This window comes from Camarhynchus parvulus, chromosome 6 (assembly GCF_901933205.1).
Source record: "Camarhynchus parvulus chromosome 6, STF_HiC, whole genome shotgun sequence".
In the NCBI taxonomy this organism is placed as follows: domain Eukaryota; kingdom Metazoa; phylum Chordata; class Aves; order Passeriformes; family Thraupidae; genus Camarhynchus; species Camarhynchus parvulus.
This window is the reverse complement of record NC_044576.1, coordinates 3591185-3616331: the sequence shown is the minus strand read 5'-3', so window position 1 is coordinate 3616331 and position 25147 is coordinate 3591185. Positions and strand designations below refer to the sequence as shown.

The 25147-nt window shown below is 49.6% G+C and overlaps 2 protein-coding genes across 2 annotated transcripts in view; one reads left to right on the top strand and one right to left on the bottom strand.

Annotated features, from left to right (window-relative positions):
- Positions 1–467: 467 nt before the first annotated feature.
- On the bottom strand, positions 468–15746 carry ATAD1 (ATPase family AAA domain containing 1). The gene is made up of 10 exons (XM_030951115.1): positions 15566–15746; positions 13409–13583; positions 12046–12144; positions 11706–11826; positions 9742–9942; positions 8441–8547; positions 6611–6700; positions 4868–4918; positions 2829–2965; positions 468–1939 (listed from the first exon to the last, which is right to left on the bottom strand). The coding sequence occupies exons 2-10, from the start codon at positions 13568–13570 to the stop codon at positions 1819–1821; spliced, it is 1089 nt and encodes a 362-aa protein (XP_030806975.1). The 5' UTR covers positions 13571–13583; positions 15566–15746; the 3' UTR covers positions 468–1818.
- Positions 15747–18908: 3162 nt separating this feature from the next.
- Positions 18909–25147, top strand: part of PTEN (phosphatase and tensin homolog) — a 47839-nt gene continuing 41600 nt past the window's right edge. Inside the window, exon 1 of the mRNA XM_030950794.1 lies at positions 18909–19391. Within this exon, the coding sequence (XP_030806654.1) occupies positions 19313–19391 (79 nt within the window). The 5' untranslated portion in view covers positions 18909–19312. The remainder of the gene's footprint in view (positions 19392–25147) is intronic.

Sequence of the window (25147 nt, the reverse complement as noted above, 5' to 3'; positions counted from 1 at the left end):
TGTCCCTCCATCCCTTGTACAGAGTCTCTCTCCATGTTTCCTGCAGCTCCTTCAGGCCACGATTTGGTCACCCCAAAGCTTCTCCTGTCCAGGTGAGCACCCCCAGCTGTGCCAGCCTTTCCTCCCAGCAGAGCTGCTCCATCCCTCTGCCGATCCTGGTGCCTCCCCTGGACTCATTCCTGGATCCCAGGCTCACCCAGCCCCAGCACTGATTTATGGGATTAACACCCCAGATCCCAGACTTTTCTCATTTCCATATCCCAGCAGTTCCACTGTGCCTAAATTCCTGCACCTCTGTGTTAAACCATTGTGCATCTGCCATTGCTTTGGATACAGGGAAGAAGTCTAAGCAATTATTCAATTACTTTTATCTTCCCCCTCCCATTTTGTTTTAGGACTAAACTGGGAAAAACTCAGCCCTGCAGCATCACCCAGCCAGCATTCCAGAGGGCAGGACAGCAGGGAGCAGGCTGAGCTTGAGGGACACTGTCACCAGCCCCTGACACCGTGTCATGGCAGGGCTCCAGCCCTCCTTATTTCACTTTATTTTCCTTTGCAGTGCATTTGGTTTTACATCATTCTGTGCCTCCAATGTTTCCCTCCCCTCACAGGCAGTAGAGCTGTGACACAGCATCCCACCCCTGGGCTTTGAACATTTAATTCCCTTTACAGATTTGGGGTCAATTAGTGCACAGTTCATAGCATTATATGAAGAAACCTCAAGTTCTTGTCTATCTCTGACAATAACTTCACCAAAAAAAACCCCCAAACTATTTTTGCCACTCACATTCGTAACCCTTGGCCTTTATCGCAACAGAACGTTACAAGAATTCACCAGAACTGGTACCAGCAAGGACAGCACATTGCTAAAGCACATCAATAAGCCCAAAACCCACTTCCTCCTCTTTAAATTCAGAGATCTGAGCATGGGACAGAGTCAAACATCACACAGTGTCCCCGCTGTGCCTCAGGGCTGTGACACTCCAGGGGATGGTGCCACCGCGGGGCTTGCAGAGACTGAGGGAGAAGCAAGTCCTGGGGACAGTGCACAGGAGCTCAGAGAGCTCAGAGGGCTTTAGGAAAGAGCAAGTGGGATTCTACTCTAACTGCGCACAGCAAGGGAAAACCAAAAATAAAATCAGCCTTCATTTAAAAAGCCTTCAAAAGCAGAATTCATAAAAAAATTAAAAGCATTCAAACATTCTCACGGAGTAGTTTACTATCTTGACTAAATGGCACCAGATTTCAAGTGGTCATGTGGAAGAAAAATCAGTAGCATTTCAAATGTTGCTTTGTTCTAGGAGCAGTTTCTATCCTGGCATTTGCTGCTAAAAGGTAGAAGTGAACTGAGTATCGAGGAATCTTTCCCCTATACAGCTTCTGATTTGGTTTGCTTCAGGAAGGAAGTAGAAAAGATTTTCCATACTCAAGTTATCTACAGATTATGTCTATATATAAAAAAAAGTGTGGCTATGTACAGGTCCTGCACTCACACACCCATCTGTACACACACAGCCCGTGCCAGGCCCTGCCCCTGGCCCTGGGAGCACCCACTCCTGCTGGGAGGCTCCAGGGCATCCCTGGGGACAGCACGCAGGCACTCGCTCTTGGTCTGGGCTGAATTGTTCCACTCATGATCTGTGCTTCCACTCCCAGTTGGAATTGCAATAACTTAAGAGGTTCTTGTTGTATAAAAACAATTCCAGGAACAGAACTCCCTTTTGCCACCCCTGCTCCCACCCCCTGACACTGGTTTTGCTAACTGATTACAGAAGTCAAACTAAATCACATCAGGAACTGCAAACACACTCTTTTGTCTTAATCAAACACGATCTCCATGGCCAGGTTCTGCATGGAAACATCCTTGGATTTCCTCATCTTCTCGATGGCCCTTTGGAGATCCTGCTGCTGCACGGGCCGGATCTCATCTTCATCGTGCCTGGGGGAGAGACAACAGCCAGGTGAGGGGCCAGGGGCTGGGACAGCTGTGCCAACCCTCAGCAGCCATCCCTGCAAACAGCAGCTCTGCATGGACCCAGAGTCATGATGGAATCACAGAACCACTGAGGCTGGAAAATCCCTGCCAGCCCATGGGGTCCCAGCTGTGCCCAGGGCCCACCTTGTCCCCAGCCCAGAGCACTGAGTGCCACCTCCAGCCCTTCCTGGGACATCTGCAGGGCTGGGCACTGCAAAGCTGCCTGGGCAGCCCCTGCCAAGGCCTGAGCAGCCTTTCCATGCAGAAATTCCTGCTGCTGGCCAAGCTGAGCCTCCCCTGGCCCAGCCTGAGGCCCTTTCCCCTTGTCCTGTCCCTGTTCCCTGGCAGCACAGCCCGACCCCCCCTGGCTGTCCCCTCCTGGCAGGGAGTTGTGCAGAGCCACAAGGTCCCCCTGAGCCTCCTTTGCTCCAGGCTGAGCCCCTTGCCAGCTCCCTCAGCCCCTCCTGGGGCTCCAGCCCCTTCCCCTTCTATGGACACGCTCCAGGCCCTCCATGCACCCAGGATTGCTGCAGGCATGGCAAATACCACAGGGATGTCCCAGCACCGTGGCAGCAGCAGGACCTGGTGGCTCAGGAGCTGGTGGACTGAAGCCTGGCACTAACCAGTGCAGCAGCAGGATTTGCTGGCTCAGGCCACCTCCAGCTTGAGCACCTTGGAACAACCAAGGCGCTGAGCTTATTTTCGGAGCCAAAAGCAACAACAGCAGCTGAGCTGTGAGGGGTTGTGTACAGTGCCAGCTGGGCGTGGCAGCAGGACAGTGCAGCAGTGTGTGACCCTGTGGGCAAGCCCAGCCCCAGAGCAGCAGCAGTGAGGGTGCAGCAGCCCCACGTACACGTCCTCCTCGCAGGCGTTGTTGACGTACTCCCGCACGCAGAGCAGCGCCGCGTCCCGGCACATCTCCTTCAGGTCACTGCCCGAGAAACCATCCGTCTCCTTGGCCACCTGCAGCAGGTCCACGTGGCTGTCCACCTGTGGGGAGATCCAGCTCAGCCCAGGGACACTCCAAAGCCACTGGCTCTGCTCTACAACAGTCTGAGATCATCTTCATTTGGCATTTTTGGGGAGCTGAATTATTCCCTTGCTCTTGGAACCTCCAAGGGGTTCACACTGTCACATGTGTCAGCTCATCAAACTCTGCCATTGGCTCCAACCCCCCCCAAAACCCCAACCTGTCACAGACATATTTTATGAAAAATCCTTTCATTAGGATCTTTTCTCCTGAGAAGCTGAGAAGGTTCAGCTTCTTCATGTTTTGCTGCTTTGGAATGTGATTTGGAGAATTGTTTACCCAGCATGTGAAATTGCTTTTACTTGATGACCAATGACAGCCACCTGTGTCGAGGCTGTGAGCAGTCACAAGATTCCTTTCCTTTCCTTTCCTTTCCTTTCCTTTCCTTTCCTTTCCTTTCCTTTCCTTTCCTTTCCTTTCCTTTCCTTTCCTTTCCTTTCCTTTCCTTTCCTTTCCTTTCCTTTCCTTTCCTTTCCTTTCCTTTCCTTTCCTGCCTTCTGATGAAATCCTTTTCTTCTATTCTTTTAGTAGAGTTTTAATATACAATTTTCTTTTAATATAATATATATATATCATAAAATAATAAATCAGCCTCCTGAAACATGGAGTCAAGATTCTCATCTCTCCCCTCATCCTGGGACCCCTGTGAACACCACCACAGCAACCACCCTGTACTTGGCATGTCCTTGTGGATACATCCCTGGAAGCCCTGAGCATTGGTATATCCTGTACTAACCACACTCCTGCCTGGCAAAAACTGGATCCCAGCAACAGTGACCCCTTTTCCCAGGAGTTTCTCAGAACTCTGCTGTCTGCACACCTGATCCTGCTTTGCACAGCCCCAAACTGGGGGGTTTAGAGGCAAAATTTTGCGTCTAACTCGGTGCACTGGGTCAGGCTGAACTCTTGCCAGGCAACACCTCAGGTTTATTCCATCTTTCTATGGAATTTCTGATTCCTTCCCCACCACGTGCATCAGTAGTTCTTTTTCAAAAAGTTAAATCCAAGGCAGTCTAATAAAAGGCTGACATTCAGGGATGACTTCTTTCAAGAGGGAAACTATTCCATGGTTTAAGCCAGGCAAGGAAAAGGGAGGGCAGGACTCCCCTTGCCATGTGAAGTCTGAGCTTCAGAGATCCAATTCCTCTTCCTGTGGGATAGCCAATACAGGCTGGTTTTTTATCTCCCTGAAAAACAAATTTGTGTGGTTCCCTGCTGGTGAGCTGCCATTTTCAGGCCTCTTAAAAAATTTAAGTTGGTTTTACTAATAAATTATATTTATTAGGCTGGAGCTCAGCCTACAGACACTTTGCAACATAAACTTGAAGGCAATTAGTGTTGCTGATTAAATTTGGGAGGAAGCTCTGAGGACAGGGATTCCCTATCCTGCCACAGACACTTCCAGGTGTACTCACACCTCATCCTTCCCTGAAATCTGAATTATGGATCAAAAGCAGCACTGTCAAAAAAAGCCATTCCTCCTCACTTGAGTTGAGCCAAGAAAGAGTTAAAGAGTCAGCATCCTCTTGAATTCCTTGAAATTTCCTTCCCTGATCCAAACATGAATCACCTGCACCTTCTTTAGAGAAAGAAATCTCTTCTCTTGTAGCAGAACAAGCAAATGGAGACAGAAATGGAGTCACTCTGCTCAGAGGGGGTGATTCACACAAGCCAAGGCTCCTGCTCACAAAGGAGCCAACTGCAGGGCTTTAATGTCAGGCCACACCTAAACCCACAAAAGATTCCCAAGTTCTCAGCAGAAGTGCCCTGGCAGATCATCTCAGCCTCACTGCAAGGCAGGCAATTACAAACCCACTGGTGGCAGCAATGCAGCCATGAGCCACTAACAGGAGGGTACTCACATTTTCATTCTTCAAAATCAGCTTCAAGATGGCCTCTCTTTGCTTCAGAGCCTGAAACAGGAGAGACTGAAGTTACCAGAGGACAAAAATGAACACTTGTGACATCCCAGGGCTTTCAGTCCCTTCAGTTCCCTCCCCCAGGACATGTGACACACACTGAGGAAACCTCTCTGATGGCAAATTCCCTTCCACAGGTGATGCTTGGGAAATTCCAAACCAAATAAATCACACACTGTGTGATTCCAAACTCCACCAAAACCCCACAGAAACCCCGCACATCCCATTGGTATATCCTGCACTAAACCCCACTCCTGCCTGGCAAAAACTGGATCCCAGCAACAGTGACCCCTTTTCCCAGGAGCCCACATGAGTTTCTCAGAACTCTGCTGTCTGCACACCTGATCCTGCTTTACACAGCCCCAAAATGAGGGGTTTAGAGGCAAAATTTTGTGTCTCACTCAGTGCTGGAGGTTACTGAAGAATCAGCTGAGGCCTGAGCAGATCCTTCCTAGGAAGGTCAAACACAGGGAACAAACACTGGGTTTTGTGCCTGCCAAACCTCACTTCCATCATTAAAAAGGGGAAAAATCCCCCCACAGACAATCTGGTAGCTGAAAAGTTGCCATTCTGTCCCAAAACCCACTCCTGCCATTTCCCTCTGCTTTGCAGGCAATTTTTGATGAGTAATTTGGGGCCTTTTCATCTCAAACTCAGTTATAAAATCTGCGAGGCTTTCCCTGCTGTCCATGCCAGTTCCCAACCCACAGCACATCAATTATTCCACCTGCAGTGAGAGTCAGGGCCAGTCTGGGCTGCTCACAAAGCCCAGAGGAGCAGTAAGCTCATGGCAGGGCTCTAGTGGGGTAAGGAAGATCTGTTCTCCTGGGAGAGGGAGCCAATCCCTGTAATCTCCCAGGGCACATAATTCATCCTTCTAAAGGTGGGGCTTGATAGAATAACACCACAAAGTTCTCAAATCCACATCCTTGCCCCCTGCTAACTGCAGGAACAGCTGGAGAGGAGGAAGGTGTGTGGAACAGGTGTGGAAGCACAGCTTATGAATGTTACACAGGTTATAAATGCTGTTCCCAAAGGGATCCACTCCCATGGAGTGAAAGTCAGTTCCAACAACACAGGCGTGGGAACACAACTCCTCTCTTGCACAATCAAGAAGAATTTTACTCCTCCAGTTTGCTCTCTGGGTTTCAGCAAAAATGGATCATGATTTCTGTAGCCAGAAGGGAATTCAAGCACAAATGAACTCCTGATAACACTGACACAAAAATGTCTGGTCACATCAGCAGGCATTCAAAGGTGACTGAAATTGCTGGAAAAGGATGGCAAGAGCAACCTTTGGAGCAAGGACAATTGATAAAGAACTTAATAAATCACAGAATCATGGAATGGTTTGGGTGCTGAAATCCATCTCATGCCAAGCCCATCACAGGCAGGTTTTCCACACTGGCTGCTGTGGAAAGGCCTGAGCAGAACTTAATTACAAACCAGCCCTCTCCAGTGTGCAGCATCCAAACAGCTCCATTCCCAGAGGAAAGCAGGGCTGGGCAGCTCATGGTGTTGTTTCAGATAAAAGACCCAAGAGATCAAAACTTCACCTTAAAAATCCAAGTTATGGATGTGCTTCAAAAACCCCTAAACCCAGCTGAGCAGGAGGCAGCATTTCCTGGAGGAAAAGCCCCAGAGCTGTGGATCTGCTGCCTGGAGGGGCAGGCAGGCAGGACTCACAGGCTGGTTGATGTGGAAGCGGGTGGGCATCCTCCTCATGATGGCAGAGTCCAGGTCCTGGGGCCTGTTGGTGGCTCCCATCACAATCACCTGTGTGACACCAAGAGACACCACTGAAACCAGAGCTGGGAAACATCCACAGGCTGGGAGTGACAACACCAGCCAGGGATGTCCCCCACTTTATCAACAGCATCAACATTTGGAGAAGTTACATAAAGGTTTCCTGGCAGTGATCTCAGCAAGGGCAGCCCTGGTGCCACAAACACCACCTGGGGGGAGATTTCAATGAGTCCAACTTGAAATTTCAAACCCTAAGGAGGAACTTAAAACTTCTGCTTGTGATGTCACTTTTAGTTCCTGGTGGAGTTCAAAAGGAGATGTTTCAGGAAGGTGTTAAAAATGTGGTGGTTTTGTGCTGTGCTGGAAAAAGAATCACAGAAGGTTTTGGGTTGGAGAAGACCTCCAAGGTCATCTTGTTTTAAACCCTCCATGAGCAGGGACATCTTCCAGGAGACCACCATGGCAAGGGGATCACCTGGTGCCCACATGGTGTCTTTTAAACATTCAAAAAAGCATTCCAGGAGCTCCAGGTCAGCAGTGGGTTAAAGGTGTCCAAGGCAAGCCCAACACCAGGACAGTGTTTACCTCCCTGGAGCACTCCAGCTCTTAACTCCAGAACAAATTTACTCCCCATTCACAGCTGCCTTGTTCTCCCATTTCTTACTCTAAGCTGTGTACATGGTAAACACCCAGCCAGGAGAGTGACAAACAGCACGGTGATTGTGATTAACCTGGGCTCCAGGACAGTGACAAACAGCACGGTGATTGTGATTAACCTGGGCTCCAGGGCTCTGCTGCCCTGCTCCTGCCTTTGGGCCAGGCCCAGCAGCTCCAGGAAGGAGAGCCAGCAGGGTTGGTGGCCCGGCAGAGTCACCCTGCCACCTAGAGGCACTGGCATTGCTGGCTCGGGGATGATCCACACTTCTCGGGGCATTATTTTCAGCTAAAAAGAATATTCTTCACCTGCCACACTTCAGATCCATCCTCAGCAGGTTTAGCTCACAGCTGAGTGTGGTTTCCAGGTGGGATCAGCACATCCACCTCAACACTTCCTTACAATTTCCTCCAAGCATTTGGGATTCTTGTTTTTCTTACAAAAGGCAACACTGCTGAGCTTGAGAGACCCCAAATTGTCTCACTGCAGGGAATGAATAATTTCATTTGCTCCAAGGAATTGTCAGTGTGTTGGGTAAAAAAAGGTAATGCACTGTGCTTGGAAGATATATCAGTTTCCAGTGAAGGGTTCATACAATTGCTTTTTACTAATGGAAAGCTTTAACCCTTCTCAGTACACACACATCACTGGTTTTTACTCATTTTACGAAAAAAATCAGCTGAAAAACATCTTTAGCACAAGCTTGGGAGAGGAGGACTTTTCCATTTATGGAAAAATACACATTAAAAGGCTGAAAATTTTCAACTTAGAGAACAAACATCCTGTTTGAGGGCTTCAAGAAGATTATCCCAGGTGACACCATGGCATGCTGGCTTTCTGCAATATTCAAGTTTTTACACTCCCAGAATGGTTTGGGATGGGAGGCACCTTAAAGCCCCACCCATCTCATCTGCACTTCTTGATTGAAACCAAACTAAGCACAAAGCCAATCTTGTCAGGAAGAACCTGTGGACACAACTCCCCTCATTCCCATGAAGTGCTGGGAATCACCGACAGGTAAAGAACCCTTGGCAATCCCTGTTCCCAAGCAGCTCCAGCCCCAATATCCCAGCTGAGGGAATGGCATCCCTCCTCCCAGCACCCTGAGGGCTCACCTGGCAGTTGTAGTCAGTGTCCAGCCCATCCCACAGGCTCATGAACTGGGCTTTCATCATGGCTGTGGCCTCATGGTCGGTGCTGGATCGGTTCCTCAGGAAGGAATCTGGGCCAAAGCAAGGAAGCAGTCACTGCCAACCCCATTCCCCACAGGAATGCACTCCTGGGCTGCTCTCTCATCTCATAAATGCATTTTTCATCACCACTGTCAGCAAACAACAAGTGCTGCTAAGGGTGAAAGTGGATTCTCCTGCACTCCTAAGCTCCCCTTTCAAAGGACACCACACAAGCATGTACCACCACAGGATTGCCCCACATCCTGTGCTCCAAATTTTCACCTTCCTGAACTCATGGAAAGCAGCCTCCCTGTTGGCTTCTCTAGGTCTGCATTGAAGGCACTTGAACGTTCATGTTCAGACTCAGGTGTTTATTATTTCTTATCAGTAGAACAGCCTCACTACTGTGAGTTCAGCAGCTTTTCATTAGAAGGCACAAAATGGCCAACAATCTCTTGTTCCAAGGGCTTTTAAGACTAAACTATCCAATTAAGAACTGACACCTGGATTATTTTCCCTTTTAACCCAATAACTGATCCCAAAGAGCTGCAATGGGGACTTTTCTGCCCAATTACAAAATGCCACCCAAACCCATGGAGAAGGAGGAAGAAGCAGCATGAAGAAGAAACCCAGGATGACACCCTGTGCCCTCCATCTTGCTCCCATCCACAACACACTAAAAATCCCAAAACCTCAATTTCTCACCTAGTGATAACACCTACACTGCTCTCTATACTCTATTGCACACTTTTGTGGGTTCTGGTCTGTTCTGGAGTTTAGGAAACTTTCTCCATGAATGAGGGTCAGAGTCAGTGCTGCCCTGGGGGTCAGAGCACCCCAGAGCAGACACAGAAATATTCCCAGTGCCCTGGGTTTCCACACCTCCCCTCCTACTCTTCAGCCCTATGAAATCCCCATTCCAGAGCTCTCCTAAAACCATATTTTACTTCCCAGTATGTGCCCTGACAGCAGAAGCACTGAAGTGTATTTGTTACTGGGTTTCCTCATGAACAAAAAATAAGTAGGAATTTGTTTTACTTGTGAATTCCCCCACTACCACCAGGAAAAAAAAAAACATTGTTTTTTGTTTTTCCTAATGTGCCACCACTCCTTTACAATTCTATTTCTCTTCCTGAGCCTTCACTCTTCTGAAGGAAAAGATGACAGCAGATCCATACATCACTGAGCCTACAGTTCAATGTCACTCTGCTATGGCTACTGATTAAAAAAAAAGAGATTTTTACCTATTTCATCAATAAAAATGATGGATGGCTGGAGCTTTATGGCCAGGGAGAAGACAGCAGCAGCCAGTTTTTGGGATTCTCCATACCATTTATCTGTCAGCGTGGAGGGCTGGAGGTTGATGAACCTACACCCAGCTTCCTTGGCAGTGGCTTTGGCAATCAGGGTTTTCCCACATCCAGGGGGGCCATAGAGAAGAACTCCTGGAAAATTCACAGTGTTAATGCTTTGCTAGGACAGGCCTGGGGGTGTCCAGGCTCGAGTTTAATCCAGGTATTAAAAGGTAAGAAATCTATTCCATCAATCAGAGGTTTGAAGGTAATCCCTATTAAATTACAATTCCCTGAGGGGGAATTTTCCCCCTTTTTAGACAGGGAGGGTGAAGCTGAGAGGAGACATCTGAGAGATGACTGATTTATTGTAGGGCTGCAACATCATCTTCAAGGTCCCTTCCAACCCAAACCACTCCATGAGTCCATTTTATTCCATTCCCAGGACCATAAAGGTTACAGAAAATTAACCCCTATTTATGTCCTGGCAGGCTTTCTTTACAGCTCCTTCCAGCCCTGCTAATAAAACTTAGCACAGAGGAGTGAGGAAAGGAAAAATCCATCACACAACAGACCCACAGACAGTTTAAACAAATTACCCACAATTAAACATGACATCTTGTATTATTTTTAAACTTGTCACAGTGCAAGAATTCACAGGAGCGTTTTTCTAAACAGTCACAAAGAAAACAATTTCAAGAGCAACATTCAGTTAAAAGAACCCAAAACACAGGGAATTATTGAGGTTTTTTTCTCTGTTTATGTGAGTGATGCCCACAAACATCATTACTCTGGAGCAGTGACTTCCTATTAACACCCAGCACAAGCCACTCATAAAACTGGGGAGCAGCCTGAGCTGGAAAATCTGCTTTAAAAAGATAAATTAAAAAAAATCATTTTTTCCTTCAGCTTATTAGATCATGGCATTCATGTAATTTTCCAGACAGCTTCAGTTTGTGACTTCCACAGAAAGCAGCCTGGAAAAACTAAACCAGCCACCAAAGTGCTGCATTTTCCATCCCTTGTGAGCACCCTTGAGGTGCTCACAGACCCAGGCAGTAATTGAGAGCTCCAGAAATCAATATTCCAGGGAACAAAGCTGTAAACTTGGGTGTTTGTACCACATTTTAGGTTTAAATTCTGATCTTTTTTTTCTCTTTTTCTTCAGTAACATACACCAAATATGTCTGTAGGGATTTCAGCAGAGTCCAACTTGTGTTTTACTGTGGAAAATGAATCTTCCATCTGCCTTAAGGCTGTGTAACCCAACTGCAGAGAGAATCAAGGGATCTCCAGAGGAAAAAAGGGATGTCTGTCCTGCTGAATGATGGCAATTTCTAGGAGTGTCAAAGAGCAGAGCTAGAGCTCAACTCTGCCAAAGGACAACACAGGGTGTAAAGACAATGAAAATGGCAATTGAGGCAGTTAAAAATGCAGGATACATGGATTGTAATGGCTGGAGTGCCAGGGAATGGCTTCATGCTGCCAGAGGGCAGGGCTGGATGGGATATTGGGAATTAGGAATTGTTCCCTGGCACAGGGTGCCCAGAGCAGCTGGGGCTGCCCCTGGATCCCTGGCAGTGCCCAGGGCCAGCCTGGAGCAGCCTGGGACAGTGGAAGGTGTCCCTGCCATGGCACTGATGGGCTTTAAGGTCCTCCCAAGCCAAATTATTTCATGATTCTGTGATTAGTGCACAAAAATGGACCATCATAACCAAAATCAAGCTACTGCTTCATTATTCAGATAAAACTTCTTCACCAAAGCAGGGGAAGAGGGAAAATCTGAGGGTTTTCCCTGGCACTGGTCCTGATGTTTGCACTTTGACCTAGCAACCCACTTCCTCTTCCCTTTCTGAAAAACTGCACCTTTTATATTTCAAATACCAAGGTGTGAATCCACCACATTCCCTTCCTACCTTTTGGGGGCTGTAGGAGCCTGGAATTCTCAAACAAATATTTCTTCTTGATGGGCAAAATGACAGTGTCTTTCAAATCTGTGATGACATCATCTAAGCCTGCAATATCACTCCAGGTCACCTGCAAGGGAAAAACAGTGTTGGGAATGATCAGCAGTGATCCTGCCAAGGAAAATCACCCACCACCTTCAAAGAGTGCCTTGAAAATAAAAAAGGGATTAAAACTCTCTGCTCTCTGTGATGCAGTTTTAGGTCATAGGAATATTCCCTGTGTATTTCCACGGAGGTGCAAATAATGCAAGCCAGGGACAAAGGGGGATTTTGCAGGGAAGTTGCTCACATGCATGCTGAGTGGGTCCACCAGGTGGGCAGCAATGCTCATCTCATACTCAGTCAGCTTGACATTCTTCACTCCTATCTGCTTCATCAGCTTTTCAGCCTGGGGGGAAACCAAACAGCAGGAAAATCAAAGGAAAGAAATGGAATGCTTCACTCAGAAATCAGCTTTTTTAAAGAACTGCTGGTTGTGGTTTGAAAAGCTTCTCCCTAAGAGGCGAAATCTTGTTTTAAGCAGAAGGTTCTGCTGTTTCCTAATGACTTTATTGTCACTTGAGTGAAACCAAGTCAGATGTCTCAGTTCCCATCAGACAAGTGCTTGGACCCTCACATGCCCAAACCCACAACTCCTCTGCTATGACCTAAAAAACAACCAAAACAAACCTTAAAACACAGAGTGTGCCCCCCAACCTCCAGAGCACTTAGAGAGATTTGTGTATTTCACATGAATCAAGGAGAGATTAATGTATTTTTAAATTCCCAGAAGCCAGTCAATTGCTAATATGTGTCCAGTGGGTTTTCCCTCATTTACAAGGAAAACTCATTGTGCCAACACAATTGCACAATTCAGTTTCTCTTTCTGCTCAAACTTGCAGTAAGTCCAACAGGGTTTTGGGACAGTGCAGTCTCTTAGATAACAGCTGGCACTGAACCTATTGGGAAAGTTGGTTTTCAACTGAAAAGCTCATTACAGAAGGAAAACCACCCAACACAGACTTAGGTTGCTCAAAACCTGTGAAATTCCTGTCAGTCAGGAACCAAACCAAAAGAAAGCTGCCACATTTCCAAAGCAAACCTTTAACTTTTGGTTCTGAAGGGCCCCCAAAGCTTTCCCAGAGCACAAATTATTCCAGTTCAAGATAAGCAACTGAAAGCTTGCTCAAAGCTTTTCATTTTTTCCCTCCCCTTCCCAAGGCATTTTGACTGCTGGTGGAGGTCTCTGCCTCTAAATTACCAGAAATGCAGAGCTTTCAAGTTCTCTTTTAAGTTAAGAATTAAGTCAAGGTTTAAGAATTAGGAATTAATTCAAGGTTAATGAAGAGATTGATGATTTAAGGCCGCTGCTGCTCAGCAAAGGTGTCAGAAGCAGAGGAGGCATGAGGCTCACAGACTTGCTGAAAATGAGAGCCAACAGCTCTGATTTTAGCAACAGCTTTGCTCTGATTTTCAGCAACAGATCAGACCAACAGTTTTGCCACCACTTCAAGCTGGAAATTTTAATTTGTTATAAAAATTTGTTATTCTACACTGCAATTTGTTATAAAACCTGAACAGACCAACAACTTCAACCCCGAGACTGACTAAAGAACTCCAGCTTCCCACATTCCTCAAGATGCCAAGGAAACACTGCCAGAATGCAATCCTACCTGCTTCTGAGCTTCCACCTTCTGCTTCCTGGTGGGGTCAATGGCATCCACCATCCATTTGATAGTGAAGTAGGTGACAGCCCCAAAGATGGTGAGGCGGAAGATCAGCCCCACCACCTCGTTGCGGCTCAGGGGCCGCGAGAAGGCCTCAGCGTGCACCATCTTCCTTCCTGCCCTGAGGGGAAAAGGGGGGAAAGGAAAGGGAAATCAGAGCTGGAAAAACACCTGCACAGTGCTGGAATGTTGTTGGATAAAAGGTGTTGTGCAGGGAGTTGGGATAAGTGAACGGAGGGATGGGACACAGGGAATGGCTTCGTGCTGACAGAGGATGGGATTTTGGGGAGGAATTGTTCTCCTGGCAGGCTGGGCAGGCCCTGGAATGGATTTCCCAGAGAAGCTGTTGCTGTCCTTGGAAAAGGGAAGCACAGGGAGGCAAGGAAAGGAAAATCAGAGCTGTAAGAACACCTGCACTGTGTTGGAATGTTGTTGGATAAAAGGTGTTTCGTAGCGAGTTGGGATAATTGAATGGAGAGACAGGACAAGGGGGAATGGCTTCATGCTGACAGAGGATGGATTTTGGGGAGGAATTGTCCCCTGGCAGGCTGGGCAGGCTCTGGATCCCTGGCAGTGCCCAAGGCCAGGCTGGACTTTGGGGCTTGGAGCAGCCTGGGATGGTGGAAGGTGTCCCTGCCCATGGATGGGCTTCCAGGTCCCTTCCAACCCAAACCATGCTGGGATTCTGTGCTGACAGTGGTCACAAAGTTGACATTCCCACTGAGACTGACACTTTGGGAGTGCTGCTGACCCTGAGTGCTGAATGCTGGAGCCAGGGAACTCCAGGATCTAAGCAGAGAGGTTTTTTTTCCTTGAGAGGAAGCTGACAGGAAAGGCACCCGGCTGCCACGTTAAAAAGCAATCAGCGACTCCCATTTGATTAAAAGGAGGTTAAGAGCTGGAGCCTGCACCTGGCAGGATGGATGGGGAGTTATTAATATCCCTGGAAACCTGAAAATGCTGGATGTGGCACACAGCTATCCAGGGAAAAGCCTGGCTGCTGTAGGAGCCAAGCCCAGAGAGCACAGCACCCTCAATCCTGGCAACAAAGGGCACAGAGGAAACAACTGTGCTGAAACACTGGGAAAATGATTTATAAAATCAGGGTCCACCTCTTCCTCAGCTGCTGGGGGGGATCTGCTTGAGAATCCCCAAATCACTCCTTGGGCATTGCCCCATTTTCCTTCTGCAAGGGCAAAACCAGCAGCAATTCCTTTGGCAGCTCCTGCCACTCCCTGGCCACTCTCCAACCCAAGCTGGCAGCCAGGGCAATGCTGGAGCACCCAGAGCCAAATTATCCCTGGATCCCCCTCCCCAGGGCAATGCTGGAGCACCTAGAGCCAAATTATCCCTGGGTCCCCCTCCCCAGGGCAATGCTGGAGCACCCAGAGCCAAATTATCCCTGGATCCCCCTCCCCAGGGCACCCTGCAGCCAAATTATCCCTGGATCCCCCTCCCCAGGGCACCCTGCAGCCAAATTATCCCTGGATCCTCCTCCCCAGGGCACCCTGCAGCCAAATTATCCCTGGATCCCTACTAAAGGATCTGAGGAAGTACCCCGGAGCTGGAGGACTCTGCGTGTCCTGGTCAGCCTGATTTATTCAAATAAAAGGGCTCTGTAGTCACTGAGCAAGGAGAAAACCTTCCCAAAAACCCCGTGCAGGAGCCTCCTTCTTATGCAACGCGTGCCCTGAGCGCCAACCGAAAGGAAAACCTTGAACACGAGAGGAACTGAAGCAGCACCTGGCTGAGCGAAGCGCCAACACCACACAAACGCTAAAACCCGCAGGAACTCAGCGTTTGTGTGCCCTGAGGCGAGGGCTCCTCGCTCGGGGCCCGCAGCGGCTCCGCGCTCCCCGTTCAGGCGCAAAAGGGAAACCAAAAGCGGCAGCGGCGCTGGTTTCCGTTCCGCTCCGAGGGCAAACTGCCGGGAAAGCCGGGCAGCCCCGCAGGGCCCGCTGCAGCGCGGGGATCCCCCCCGGGGCCGGGCAGCCCCGTCACGGCTGCCCCGGGCAGGGCAGGGCCGGGCCGCGCCGCCCGTGACCTTCCCGCCGCCCGGCAGGTGCGGCGCGGCCGGGGCCGCTGTCCCGCCGGGTCACTCACCGTGCGGCGGCTCTCCGGGACACGGGGCGGGCCGAGCGGCAGGAGGAGGAGGAGGAGGAGGAGGAAGGCCAGGAGGAGGAGGAGGAGGAGCGGGAGGGAGAAGCGGAGCAAAAACCGGCGGCGGCACCGAGGGCCCGGCAGCGGCGGCGGCGCGTCCGGCGCTTTCCTCCGTCCGTGCGGCGCTCGCTGCCCCGCCCAAAGGTTCCGGGCGGCGGGGGCCCGCACGAAGGTTCCGCCCACCGGATGCGGGGCAGCCCCGGCCGGGAAGGGCCGGCAAGGGCCGGGAAGGGCCCGGAGCGACCGGGAGCGGCCGCAGCCGAACCGAGCGGCTCCACCGGCACCCCCCCGGGCCGCGGCTCCCGCCTACAACCGCTTAACGACAGCGGGAACTCCGCTCGAGCCCCGCTAACACATCCCATTCACGTTCAACACATGTACAACGCGTTACGTACAAAATGATAATCTAAAACAATCCATATAAAATATAAAACATGCATATATACACATATTTTTTATATATAGATATATAATTTATGTATATATAAAATATAAAACGTGCGTATATGCACATATTTGATATATATAGATATGTAATTTCTGTCTACATAACTGATAGAAAACATACCTCACATATTTACAACATGCACATAGTGAGAGAAGGACGTCCAGGAAAAAGGTGGAAATGACAAAATACAATAGCTGTAATTAACCCAGATTACAAAATTTTACAAAAGATTATTGAAATTTTGGCAATTTCTCCTCAGCCAAGGTTTTCCAGCAGCAGGAGGAGAGGAAATGGCCTCAGGCTGTGTCAGGGGAGGCTCAGGTGGGACAGCAGCAGGAATTTCTTCAGGCAAGTCCTTCCCTTTCATGCTGCTCCTGCAGGCTTTGATGGTAAAAAAAAATTATAATCTCCTGGAGGTTTTTGTTTTTCAGCTCATGTGGACCATTGTGCTCGTTCATTCCTGGAAAAAAAAATATTTAGGACCCTTCTGGTTTTCTTCCCACTCCTGGGAAAAAAGTGACATCTGTTTTGGTGCAATTAAGGAGAAATGCAAACACACACACAGAGGAGGAAAAGCAGCTCCAAACCTGCATTTTGTCTCTGCTGTGGTGGCAACCTCTGAAAGAAATCCCATCCAAAAATAGTTTTAAAAAATGTGGGGAAGTGTAAATTTTCAGGGTGGTGGCCAGGATTGGCTTGGGCTCCAATTTATCCAGATATAGAGGGGTTGGGATACAATTTATCCAGATATTGAGGATTGGGCTGCAATTTATCCAGATATTGAGGAGTTGTCCTCCAATTTATCCAGATATTGAGGGGTTGTGCTCCAACTTATCCAGATATTGAGGGGTTGGGCTCCAACTTATCCAGATATTGAGGGGTTGGCTCCAATTTCTCCAGATATTGAGGGATTGGGCTCCAACTTATCCAGATATTGAGGGGTTGGCTCCAATTTCTCCAGATATTGAGGGATTGGGCTCCAACTTATCCAGATATTGAGGGGTTGGCTCCAATTTCTCCAGATATTGAGGGGTTGTGCTCCAACTTACCCAGATATTGAGGGATTGGGCTCCAGTTTACCCAGATGTTGAGGAGTTGTGCTCCCATTTATCCAGATATTGAGGAATTGGGCTCCAATTTCTCCAGATATTGAGGGATTTGGCTCAGGGTGTGACTGATTTCCTTCCCAGAGTTAATGTGGGCTTTCCACTCACAGCTCCAGTGGAATGGGCTGGCTGGAAAATGGGATGTACTGGGAGCCACAGGGTTATACTGGGGGGAAAAGTGGTGGTGGCAGCGCTGTCCCCAAAGCCCCTTGGCATGTTGGAACACTAAAAACAGATCCAGGAGGTGGGAGCACAAGTTAAAACTCAGACACAACGAGTGGAAATTGAGGGACCTCTGTGCCCACAAAGTGCTCCTTGAGGCCAGGGCTGGCACAAGGATAAGTGGATGCAGACCTGTCCCAAATATATTTGTCCTAAAAAGCAGCAGGAGGTTTTGGGAACAGCTTTGCAGTGGGAATAAAGGTGGCAAAACATCTCAAGGTGCAATTTGATACGTTTCTGAAAGGAATTATATCATAGAGCATTTGCAAAGGCTGGAGGCTGCAGCAGCCTGGGAAATCCCTCTGCCTGATGTCCCACTCTATTTTGAGCCCTTAAAGGTGATTTATGGGCTCAAAACATTAAATTTCCTGCAAAACATTCAATTCCCAAAAAGTTACAGTTCTCAGCTCAGAGTGCAAAGAGCCTTGTACAATGGGGTTTATCCCCTAATGTTTTACATAAAGACTGATTTGGAGATTTATAGGCAGGGTTTTCTCCCTGCCAGGATCATTGTGATCAGTGTGGGAAGGAGAATGGACGGAAAGCTCCATGGAGATCCCACGGGCTGCTGGGCTGGCCTGACCTGGGGGCACTGGCATGTCCCTGTCCCCCAGCTGGGCTACCCCGAGGATATCAGCAAGAATTCCTGCATGGAAAGGGTGCTCAGGCCTTGGCAGGGGCTGCCCAGGGAGCTTTGCAGTGCCCAGCCCTGCAGGTGTCCCAGGAAGGGCTGGAGGTGGCACTCAGTGCTCTGGGCTGGGGACAAGGTGGGCACTGGGCACAGCTGGGACTCCATGGGCTGGCAGGGATTTTCCAACCTTAATGATTCTGCCCTTCCGAGGGCAGCAGGTGGCCCAGAGCCCCTTCCCTCCGTGCCCCGGTGGCTGCAGGGGGCGACAGGCGCTCGCTCACCGCGGCTCCTCCGCTCCACGCCAACCCCGGGGGGCGTGAGGGGAGGACGCCGAACCCCCTCAAGACGCCGGGCTGACCCCCCGCCCGTTCCCTTTCCCCGGAGCCCGTTCTTCCCCTCGCCTTCCTCCCTCCCAGCAGGGCTGAGGAAGGAGCAGAGGCGGCCGGGCGGCAGTGCCGGGGCTCGGAGGGGCGGGGGGCCCCCGGCCGCGCGGGCCCCTCACGGCCCCTCACGGCCACTTCCTCCCGCGGGGGAGGCGCCGCCGCCAGCGCCCACGTGACCGAACGCAGCACCGTGCCGCCTCACTGTACCGCCCGTATCCCTCCGCTCGCCGCTCCCCCCCTTCCCCCGCCTCCTCTGTGGGGCGAGGGGAGCCGGCGGGCAGTGAGGTACGGACGGTGCCACGCAGCGCCATCCGTCCCGCCGGTGCCCCCGGTGCGCCGCTTCTCCGCTTCTCCGGTGGCGGGGTGGGAGGGACTACTTTGTGTGTTGGCGGATGCGTCGCGTGGGCGTGGCGGCGCCGCCCGCCGTCCCTCTCGGAAGCCGCGGCCATGATGGGCGCCCCGCGCCGGCGAGCGCTGCGGGCCGGGGGATGAGCGCGGCCGTGCCGCCCTGAGGAGCCGCCGCGGGGAAGAGCCGAGGGAGCGACCGCCCGGCCCCCGGGGCGGGGAGCGGAGCGGGGCCGGGCCGGGGGCGCGCCCCGCGCCGCTGTCACCATTGCCGGGGCCCGGAGCGCCGCAGAGCTGCTCCCCCCGCCGCCGCCGCGCTCGCCCCAAACACGGCGGCGGCGGCGGCACCGCCCGCAGGGGCTCGGCGCGGCTCCCGACGCGCTCGGAGGAGGAGAAGGAGGAGGAGGAGGGAGCGGCAGCCGGTGCCGCCGCCGGGAGCCGGGCCCGCCCGGGGCTGAGCCGCCGGAGCATCAACGCCCGGGGCCGCCCGGTGGTGCCTCGCGGCCGCCGCCCGGGCCCTGCGCGCTGCCCCGGAGCGGCCCCCGGCTGCCAGACATGACCGCCATCATCAAAGAGATCGTCAGCAGGAACAAAAGGCGATACCAGGAGGATGGCTTCGACCTGGACCTGACCTGTATCCTCCTCCCGCTCCTGCTCCCGCACGTCCCGCGATTGCATCAGACCCGCGCGGCGTTACCTAACGCGCTGCCCCCGGCCGCTCCGCCGCCCGCCGGGGCTCGCCCGGGCCGCCGCGCCCTCCCCCGCCGCCGCTGCCGCCGCCTCGGCCGCCTTTTGTCCGGGCCCGGCAGATTAACGGGAGCTCCAGGATTAACGCCAGCGCTCCTTGCCGGCCCTGGCGGCCCGCGGCCCCCCCGAGCCGCCGAGGGGCCGTGCCCTCCCTCCCCCCGGCCCCGGAGCCCCCGGCCGCTCCGGAGCTGCCGCTTATCTCCGGCTCCTTTGGTTGTTTGGGCTCACGCAGCAAATGCGCCCGACCCGCCGTGATTTGCGTGCACAGCGCTTTATAGATATATATTTTTTTTTTTTAAATTTAATAACTCGTCTTGAATCGCGATTATAATCGTGGCAGGCCTGTGGCTTTCCTCGGGTTGCTTCAGTGGAAGGCTGTGTCCTCTGCCCTGATTTCCAGCCCTCCGCTAAGGCAGAGCTGTACCTTAGGATGCAGCAAGGCTCTCCATGACAAGAGGTGGCAATCGCTCCTTCCAAATTAAAAAAAAAAAAAAAAAAACCGGCCAAAACCCACCATATTTTTTTCCCCGGTGAACTGCACGAGGATGTGTCACAAACGAGAGCGCGTCGGGTCTCATCGAGGAGGATCGTATAGAATACTTATTCTGGGATAAGTAATTAGCGTGCAATTACGGCTCATGAGGCAAAAGCCGGTGTGTAGTTTTGGTGGCCTTTGGAACAGATGTGTTGGAGCGGCGTCGGGCAGATGTTTAGCTTGGAATGCCCTGCAGGGCTCATGGTGGGTAGGGGCAGGGTCTTGTTCCGTGGTGGGGAAGATTGGTGCTGTGGGAAAGGTTTTGGGGCAAGAACTTTGCTTAGAAGTTGGGAAAATTAATGTTGACAGTAGTGCTCAGAGCTGGACTTCTCTCTGTGGAGAGATGTTTCTGTTCTGCAACAGGATTAGGTGGAAATTTATTGGGTTTTGGAGCAATTACATTCGGGTCTGAGCAAGTGCTCCAAATAAATCCAGTTTTTGAGCAGGATCAACGCTGATAAAAGCTCTTGCTTTTGCATTGAGCTTTGGCCTAAAATTTTGGTGGCTTTAAAGCAACCTGAAATGTTCTGGATTTTAGCAAGTGGCTGCTTAGCTTTTAGTTAAAAATCCTGCAGCTCTGGTTCATTATTCCTGCATTGTGTTTGTGATAAAAATACTTGTAGGCCTGGATTTTTAGGTGCTTGCAACTGGTGATTTTATTGGCTTTTGGGAAGATTTTGTTGGCTTTATGGAAAGAGTTAAGTGGTGGCAAAACCAAAAGGTTTTGCCTTCACAGTTGAAGAGTTTGGTGTTTGGGCATCTTTGCCCAGATGTGCCCTTGGTAGGGAGAGCTATTTTGACCCAAAGACATCTTTTTAACTGGTCACATGCTTCCAGCAAGAAAATTAGTGAATGCTGAACCTCGACTTTCTTGCTCAAGATTTCTTAATGATGTGTCAAATGATGATTGCTTATTTTGAATTTTTATTCTTAGGATTTTGTGTTAAAAGAGGCTGTTACACAGGGCTTAGGCTGGTGTTTTTAAAAGGAGCAGCTGGCTGCAGTTCTGCCGTGAAATTTGTGGAAAAGATGGTATGGTTTCTTTAATGATAAAAAATATTATAGGAAGAAGTGTTTTTTTGGTAGGTGCACATTTTGAACAGATAATTATTGGATGAAGACTTCTGTGCAGTGGCTTTGCTTGAAGGCTGATGTTGCTGCAGAAATGAAAGTTGAATTTTTGTCATCACTTTGTGCAGGGCTCCCATGGATTTGTTGCTCACCATTCCTGATAGCTGGGAATAACCTATTTATTCCTTGCACACATGGCCATGGATTTAGCTCTCCAACCACGTGATATTAAAGGGAAAAAAGAGAAAACCTGAAGCCCATGTGAGCTGTTCAAGGCATGGTAGGAGGACCAGGTGTTGAGATGCCTGCTCAGTTCAGGGTAGCTGCCTCTGTCCAGCCAAAAGGAAAGGCAGCCAGGAGTTGGGCATTTGGGAAATGGAGGTCTGGGTTCCTCCTGCAGCTCCAGAGCACTCAGCAGCTGCTGCTCACCTGCCTTTGGGAGCTGGAGAGTGAATGGAGCTGCAGTGAGACCAGGTGAGCTGCCTGTGCTCTGTGCTCTGCCCTTTCCCCTGCCCCTCTCTGAGTGTCCCCTGTGATCAGAGATTTTTGGGCATGGATATTATCCAGAGGCCTTGCAGGAACTCCTGGCTGCCAGAGGCAGGCTGGGTGAGGTGCTGGAGTGCCAAAATCTTTGGTTGGGTTGTGTCAAGAGCCTTTTAAAAGTGATCTTGATGTATGTGCAGTACATTGTGCTTGGAACCCTCAGTTCCTGAGGAGCTGGTTGAGAATCCTTGTGTGTGTCATGTGGGATTTCAGCAAAGGGAGAGAGCAGCTTCCCAAAATCAGTGCAGAGTGTGAAAATGGGCCTGTGTGTCTTTAAAAACCACACTGCTGCTGCTTGTCATCTAATCAGATGTTCTCTCTGAGCAGTCTTTATGCACATCTTGGAAAAAAATATTCTGAACTCAGAAGAAGAAAGGGTTTTAAAGGTGGAGACATTAAATCAGCTGTTTAATGCTTCAGATATTTCTTTCTGGTTTATTTGGGTTTTAATTAATTTCTGCAGCACTGGATTGTTTTTGGTGCCCACGGGTGAGAAGGAAAGTTTGGATTCATAGCTTTTTCCTCTGATGGTTGCATTTCTTGATGCTGCAAGCACCAGAATGTTTTCTGAGGCACTCTGTGTGTTATTTCTGAAATTGTGCAGCTTGATGATGCCCCCTTTCCTGCAGGGAACAGCAGAGAGAAAACACTTCCATGCAGCAGTGCATGGATTGCCTGTGTCTTAAGAGCTCTGTGTGTGAATTTAGCAAGTGAGGAAAAAATCAGTAACTGCTTCTTGTGGCTGTCCTAGCTCGGGTTAAACTTTGTCTGGTGTCCCCAGGCCTTCTGACAGGGGTGCAAACGGGCAGCTAAGCTGAGCCTAGGGCTTGACTGAAGCATGTGGAGCTCGTGACCTACATAGTGGTACAAACTGCAGCAACATTCAGGCGAGAGGAGATGTTGGGAGCAGTTTACACGTCTCACACGTCCTTTGTCTCGTGGAATGGAAGGCAGGGAATGCTGAAATTGCTGCAGGAAGCTCCCTTAGAATCTCTTACTGCTTTATGCTGTTTGCAGTCCTAAAGCTCTTTGCATTTTTAATGAAATTTTAAATTATGGGACTTGACTCAAAATGGCTCAGCTTCCAGGAAAAAAAAAAAAAGTGAATTAGTGGCATGAGGTCTATACTGTGTTTAAAAATAGAGCCCGAGCTGGAAATGCCATTTGTTTAAAAGACTTGGTCTCATTTTAAAATTGAAGTTTGTTAGAGGTTTTGTAACGAGTTTGTCTTGTACACAAGCACAGGGAGGGTTCAGAAGAAACTGGAAGAGACCAACTGGCAGTGCATTTTATTGGTGGGAAAGTATTTCTTTGTTCTGAAGTAAACCATGTTCCTTAGCAGTGTTTAGAGCCCAATAGACTCATTTTGCCTCTGGAGCCTGGGATGATGTTGGGTTTTGGACAAGATCAGTGCCAGTTTTGCTCTGAATTCGTCTCAGAAGTCTGTTTGCATAGACAGCACTGCTGGCCCTGCTAGCTGGGGACTCTGAGCAGAGTTTCAGTTCCCTGCTTGGTCCAGGATGTGTTTGATCCCAGGGAAGTTTCTGCGCTTAGCAAGGATGAAGGGGTTTGAGCTGTCAAATGGAGAAAGCACGGTGGTGATTGCTGCAAATGTGTTCCTGCATTTTTTCTTCTGGGGTTTGACATGGGCTGGGTCGTTCACCGCTCCTCACAACCCAGAAAACCCCAAACCCTGTGCCATGGTTGTGTGGGTAGGGGTGTTGGACAGCTAAAGCCTTCAAACCCCACACTCCAGCAGGTGTTGTGGGGTGCAATCCCATCCAGAGTCACCCAGCCCCTTCCTGCCCTCCTTTTTCACTGCTTTTATTCAGAAAGGGACTTAGAAGAAGCCCTCACAAATTACAGCTTGTCCCTTTCCACTTGTGGTGGAGAATTCTTAGGGAAATGCTTCAGCTTGGATCATCAGAAATTTTCAGTGCATATGGAGATTGTTTGCACAAGCTAAACTCCAAATTAAAAAATACCTTCCTGTGCCCACTTGGAAGTGGGCAGAAGCTGCTGAAGTGGTGGCTGTGTGTTCTTCTCAAGGTGGGCAGAGAAATGAGTGGACCCTGCATAATAGTTCTTATCTGGTGACCTCTTAGAAAATGCCCAGCCAAAGTGATTAATGGTTGGACCTCTATTTTAAGCTCAGTTAAGTGTGTGAAGTCTTCAGAACATGAAGAGCTTTCCTGTTAAATGTGAAGAGGGTGATGCTGAATCAAGTGCCAGCTTTGCTAGGACCAGGTCTGAGTGTTTTTTAAGGGAAAATCCAAGTTTTCTCTTGCTTACACTAAGACTGATGAGGTGCTGGCACTCGAGGAGTTAGTTTGTGGGGTTTGCTGGCTGAGGACTGTTCTGTCACTGTTGAGGACTTGTGGAAATCCCACCCCACATTTACTCAAAATCCCTCCTCACATTTACTCTGTGTGGTCCAGCTGCAGTCTTAGAGGATGGTGAATTTTGGAAATGCATCTTTCTAGGAATCTCTGCTAGTCAGGAAGGCCTTTCTGTGCACAGGATGATTCCATCTGCCTTCCCCTGACCTGGGAGAGGATGGAGCCTTGAGTGTGGAGCTTATGCAACACTGGAGCTGCTGTGGCTGCTGCAATAGAATTCACGCACAGAGATTAGTTGGCTCTAGATAACTGCTAGGCTGGGGCTGGCACATTTCTTTGGGACAGAATTCCTGTTGCTGCCTACCCAGTGCTTCACTTAGGACACCAAGAAGAACTTGCCAAAGTGTTCTGGGGCACAGTGACTGCTGTAGAGACAGTGAGTATTGATATCTTAAAATACTGTGTAGAGGAATACAGAGTTATCTTAATTTTTTCCCAGAAGATAGGTAGCTGTACTCTCCATTCTCTTCCTTGTAGGTTGGTTTGGACACCTAAGTCCTCTTTGTTGTGGAAGCAATTGATATAATTTGTTCAGTAATAATATGGCTGAGAGGATGTTGTGTTAAACACCCCTTTGCTAAAAAGCATAAAGCCAAATCTAAACTTCAGGGAATACAAATACAAAGTTGAAATGTTATGTGTAAAGCTTCTGTCCACCAAGTTTTTGCAAGTTATGAATTGCTGAATAGTTCCTTAAATGAAATTATATTTATAATGGATTAATGTTGTTGCCATATTAATGCTGCATAAGCTGACAAATTATACCCTGGTACCTTAGCCAGAGTCTTCCCCTACAACAGGTTTAAACATGAAAATAGTTGTTGTATAATGATTTAAAGGACAATTGTTGTGTTCTGACAAACTGGAAGAGAAGGGAGGGAATAGGCAGCTGAGCTGTCAAATCCCTTAATTACATTAGAGACCAAAGATACTGTCATTACTCATAACTAACTCCCAGAGCCCAGCTCCTTCCTAGTTTGGAGCAACTCAGAGCTCTGTGTGATTTTTATTCATTTGCTCTGCCTGATACAGGGTGGGTGTTGAAGGTTAATTTATTGCATGGCTTTTTCAGGGATGAAAATTGGATATATAACC

What these genes read in the sequence shown, in the direction of transcription:
- ATAD1 (XM_030951115.1), bottom strand. Translation starts at nt 13,570, where the DNA reads ATGGTGCACGCTGAGGCCTTCTCGCGGCCCCTGAGCCGCAACGAGGTG. An exon ending in GCTCCTACAGCCCCCAAAAG is followed by an intron (nt 9,943 to 11,705) that starts GTAGGAAGGGAA and finishes TGAATTTTCCAG; the next exon opens with GAGTTCTTCTCTATGGCCCC. An exon ending in GCTTCCACATCAACCAGCCT is followed by an intron (nt 4,919 to 6,610) that starts GTGAGTCCTGCC and finishes CTCCTGTTTCAG; the next exon opens with GCTCTGAAGCAAAGAGAGGC.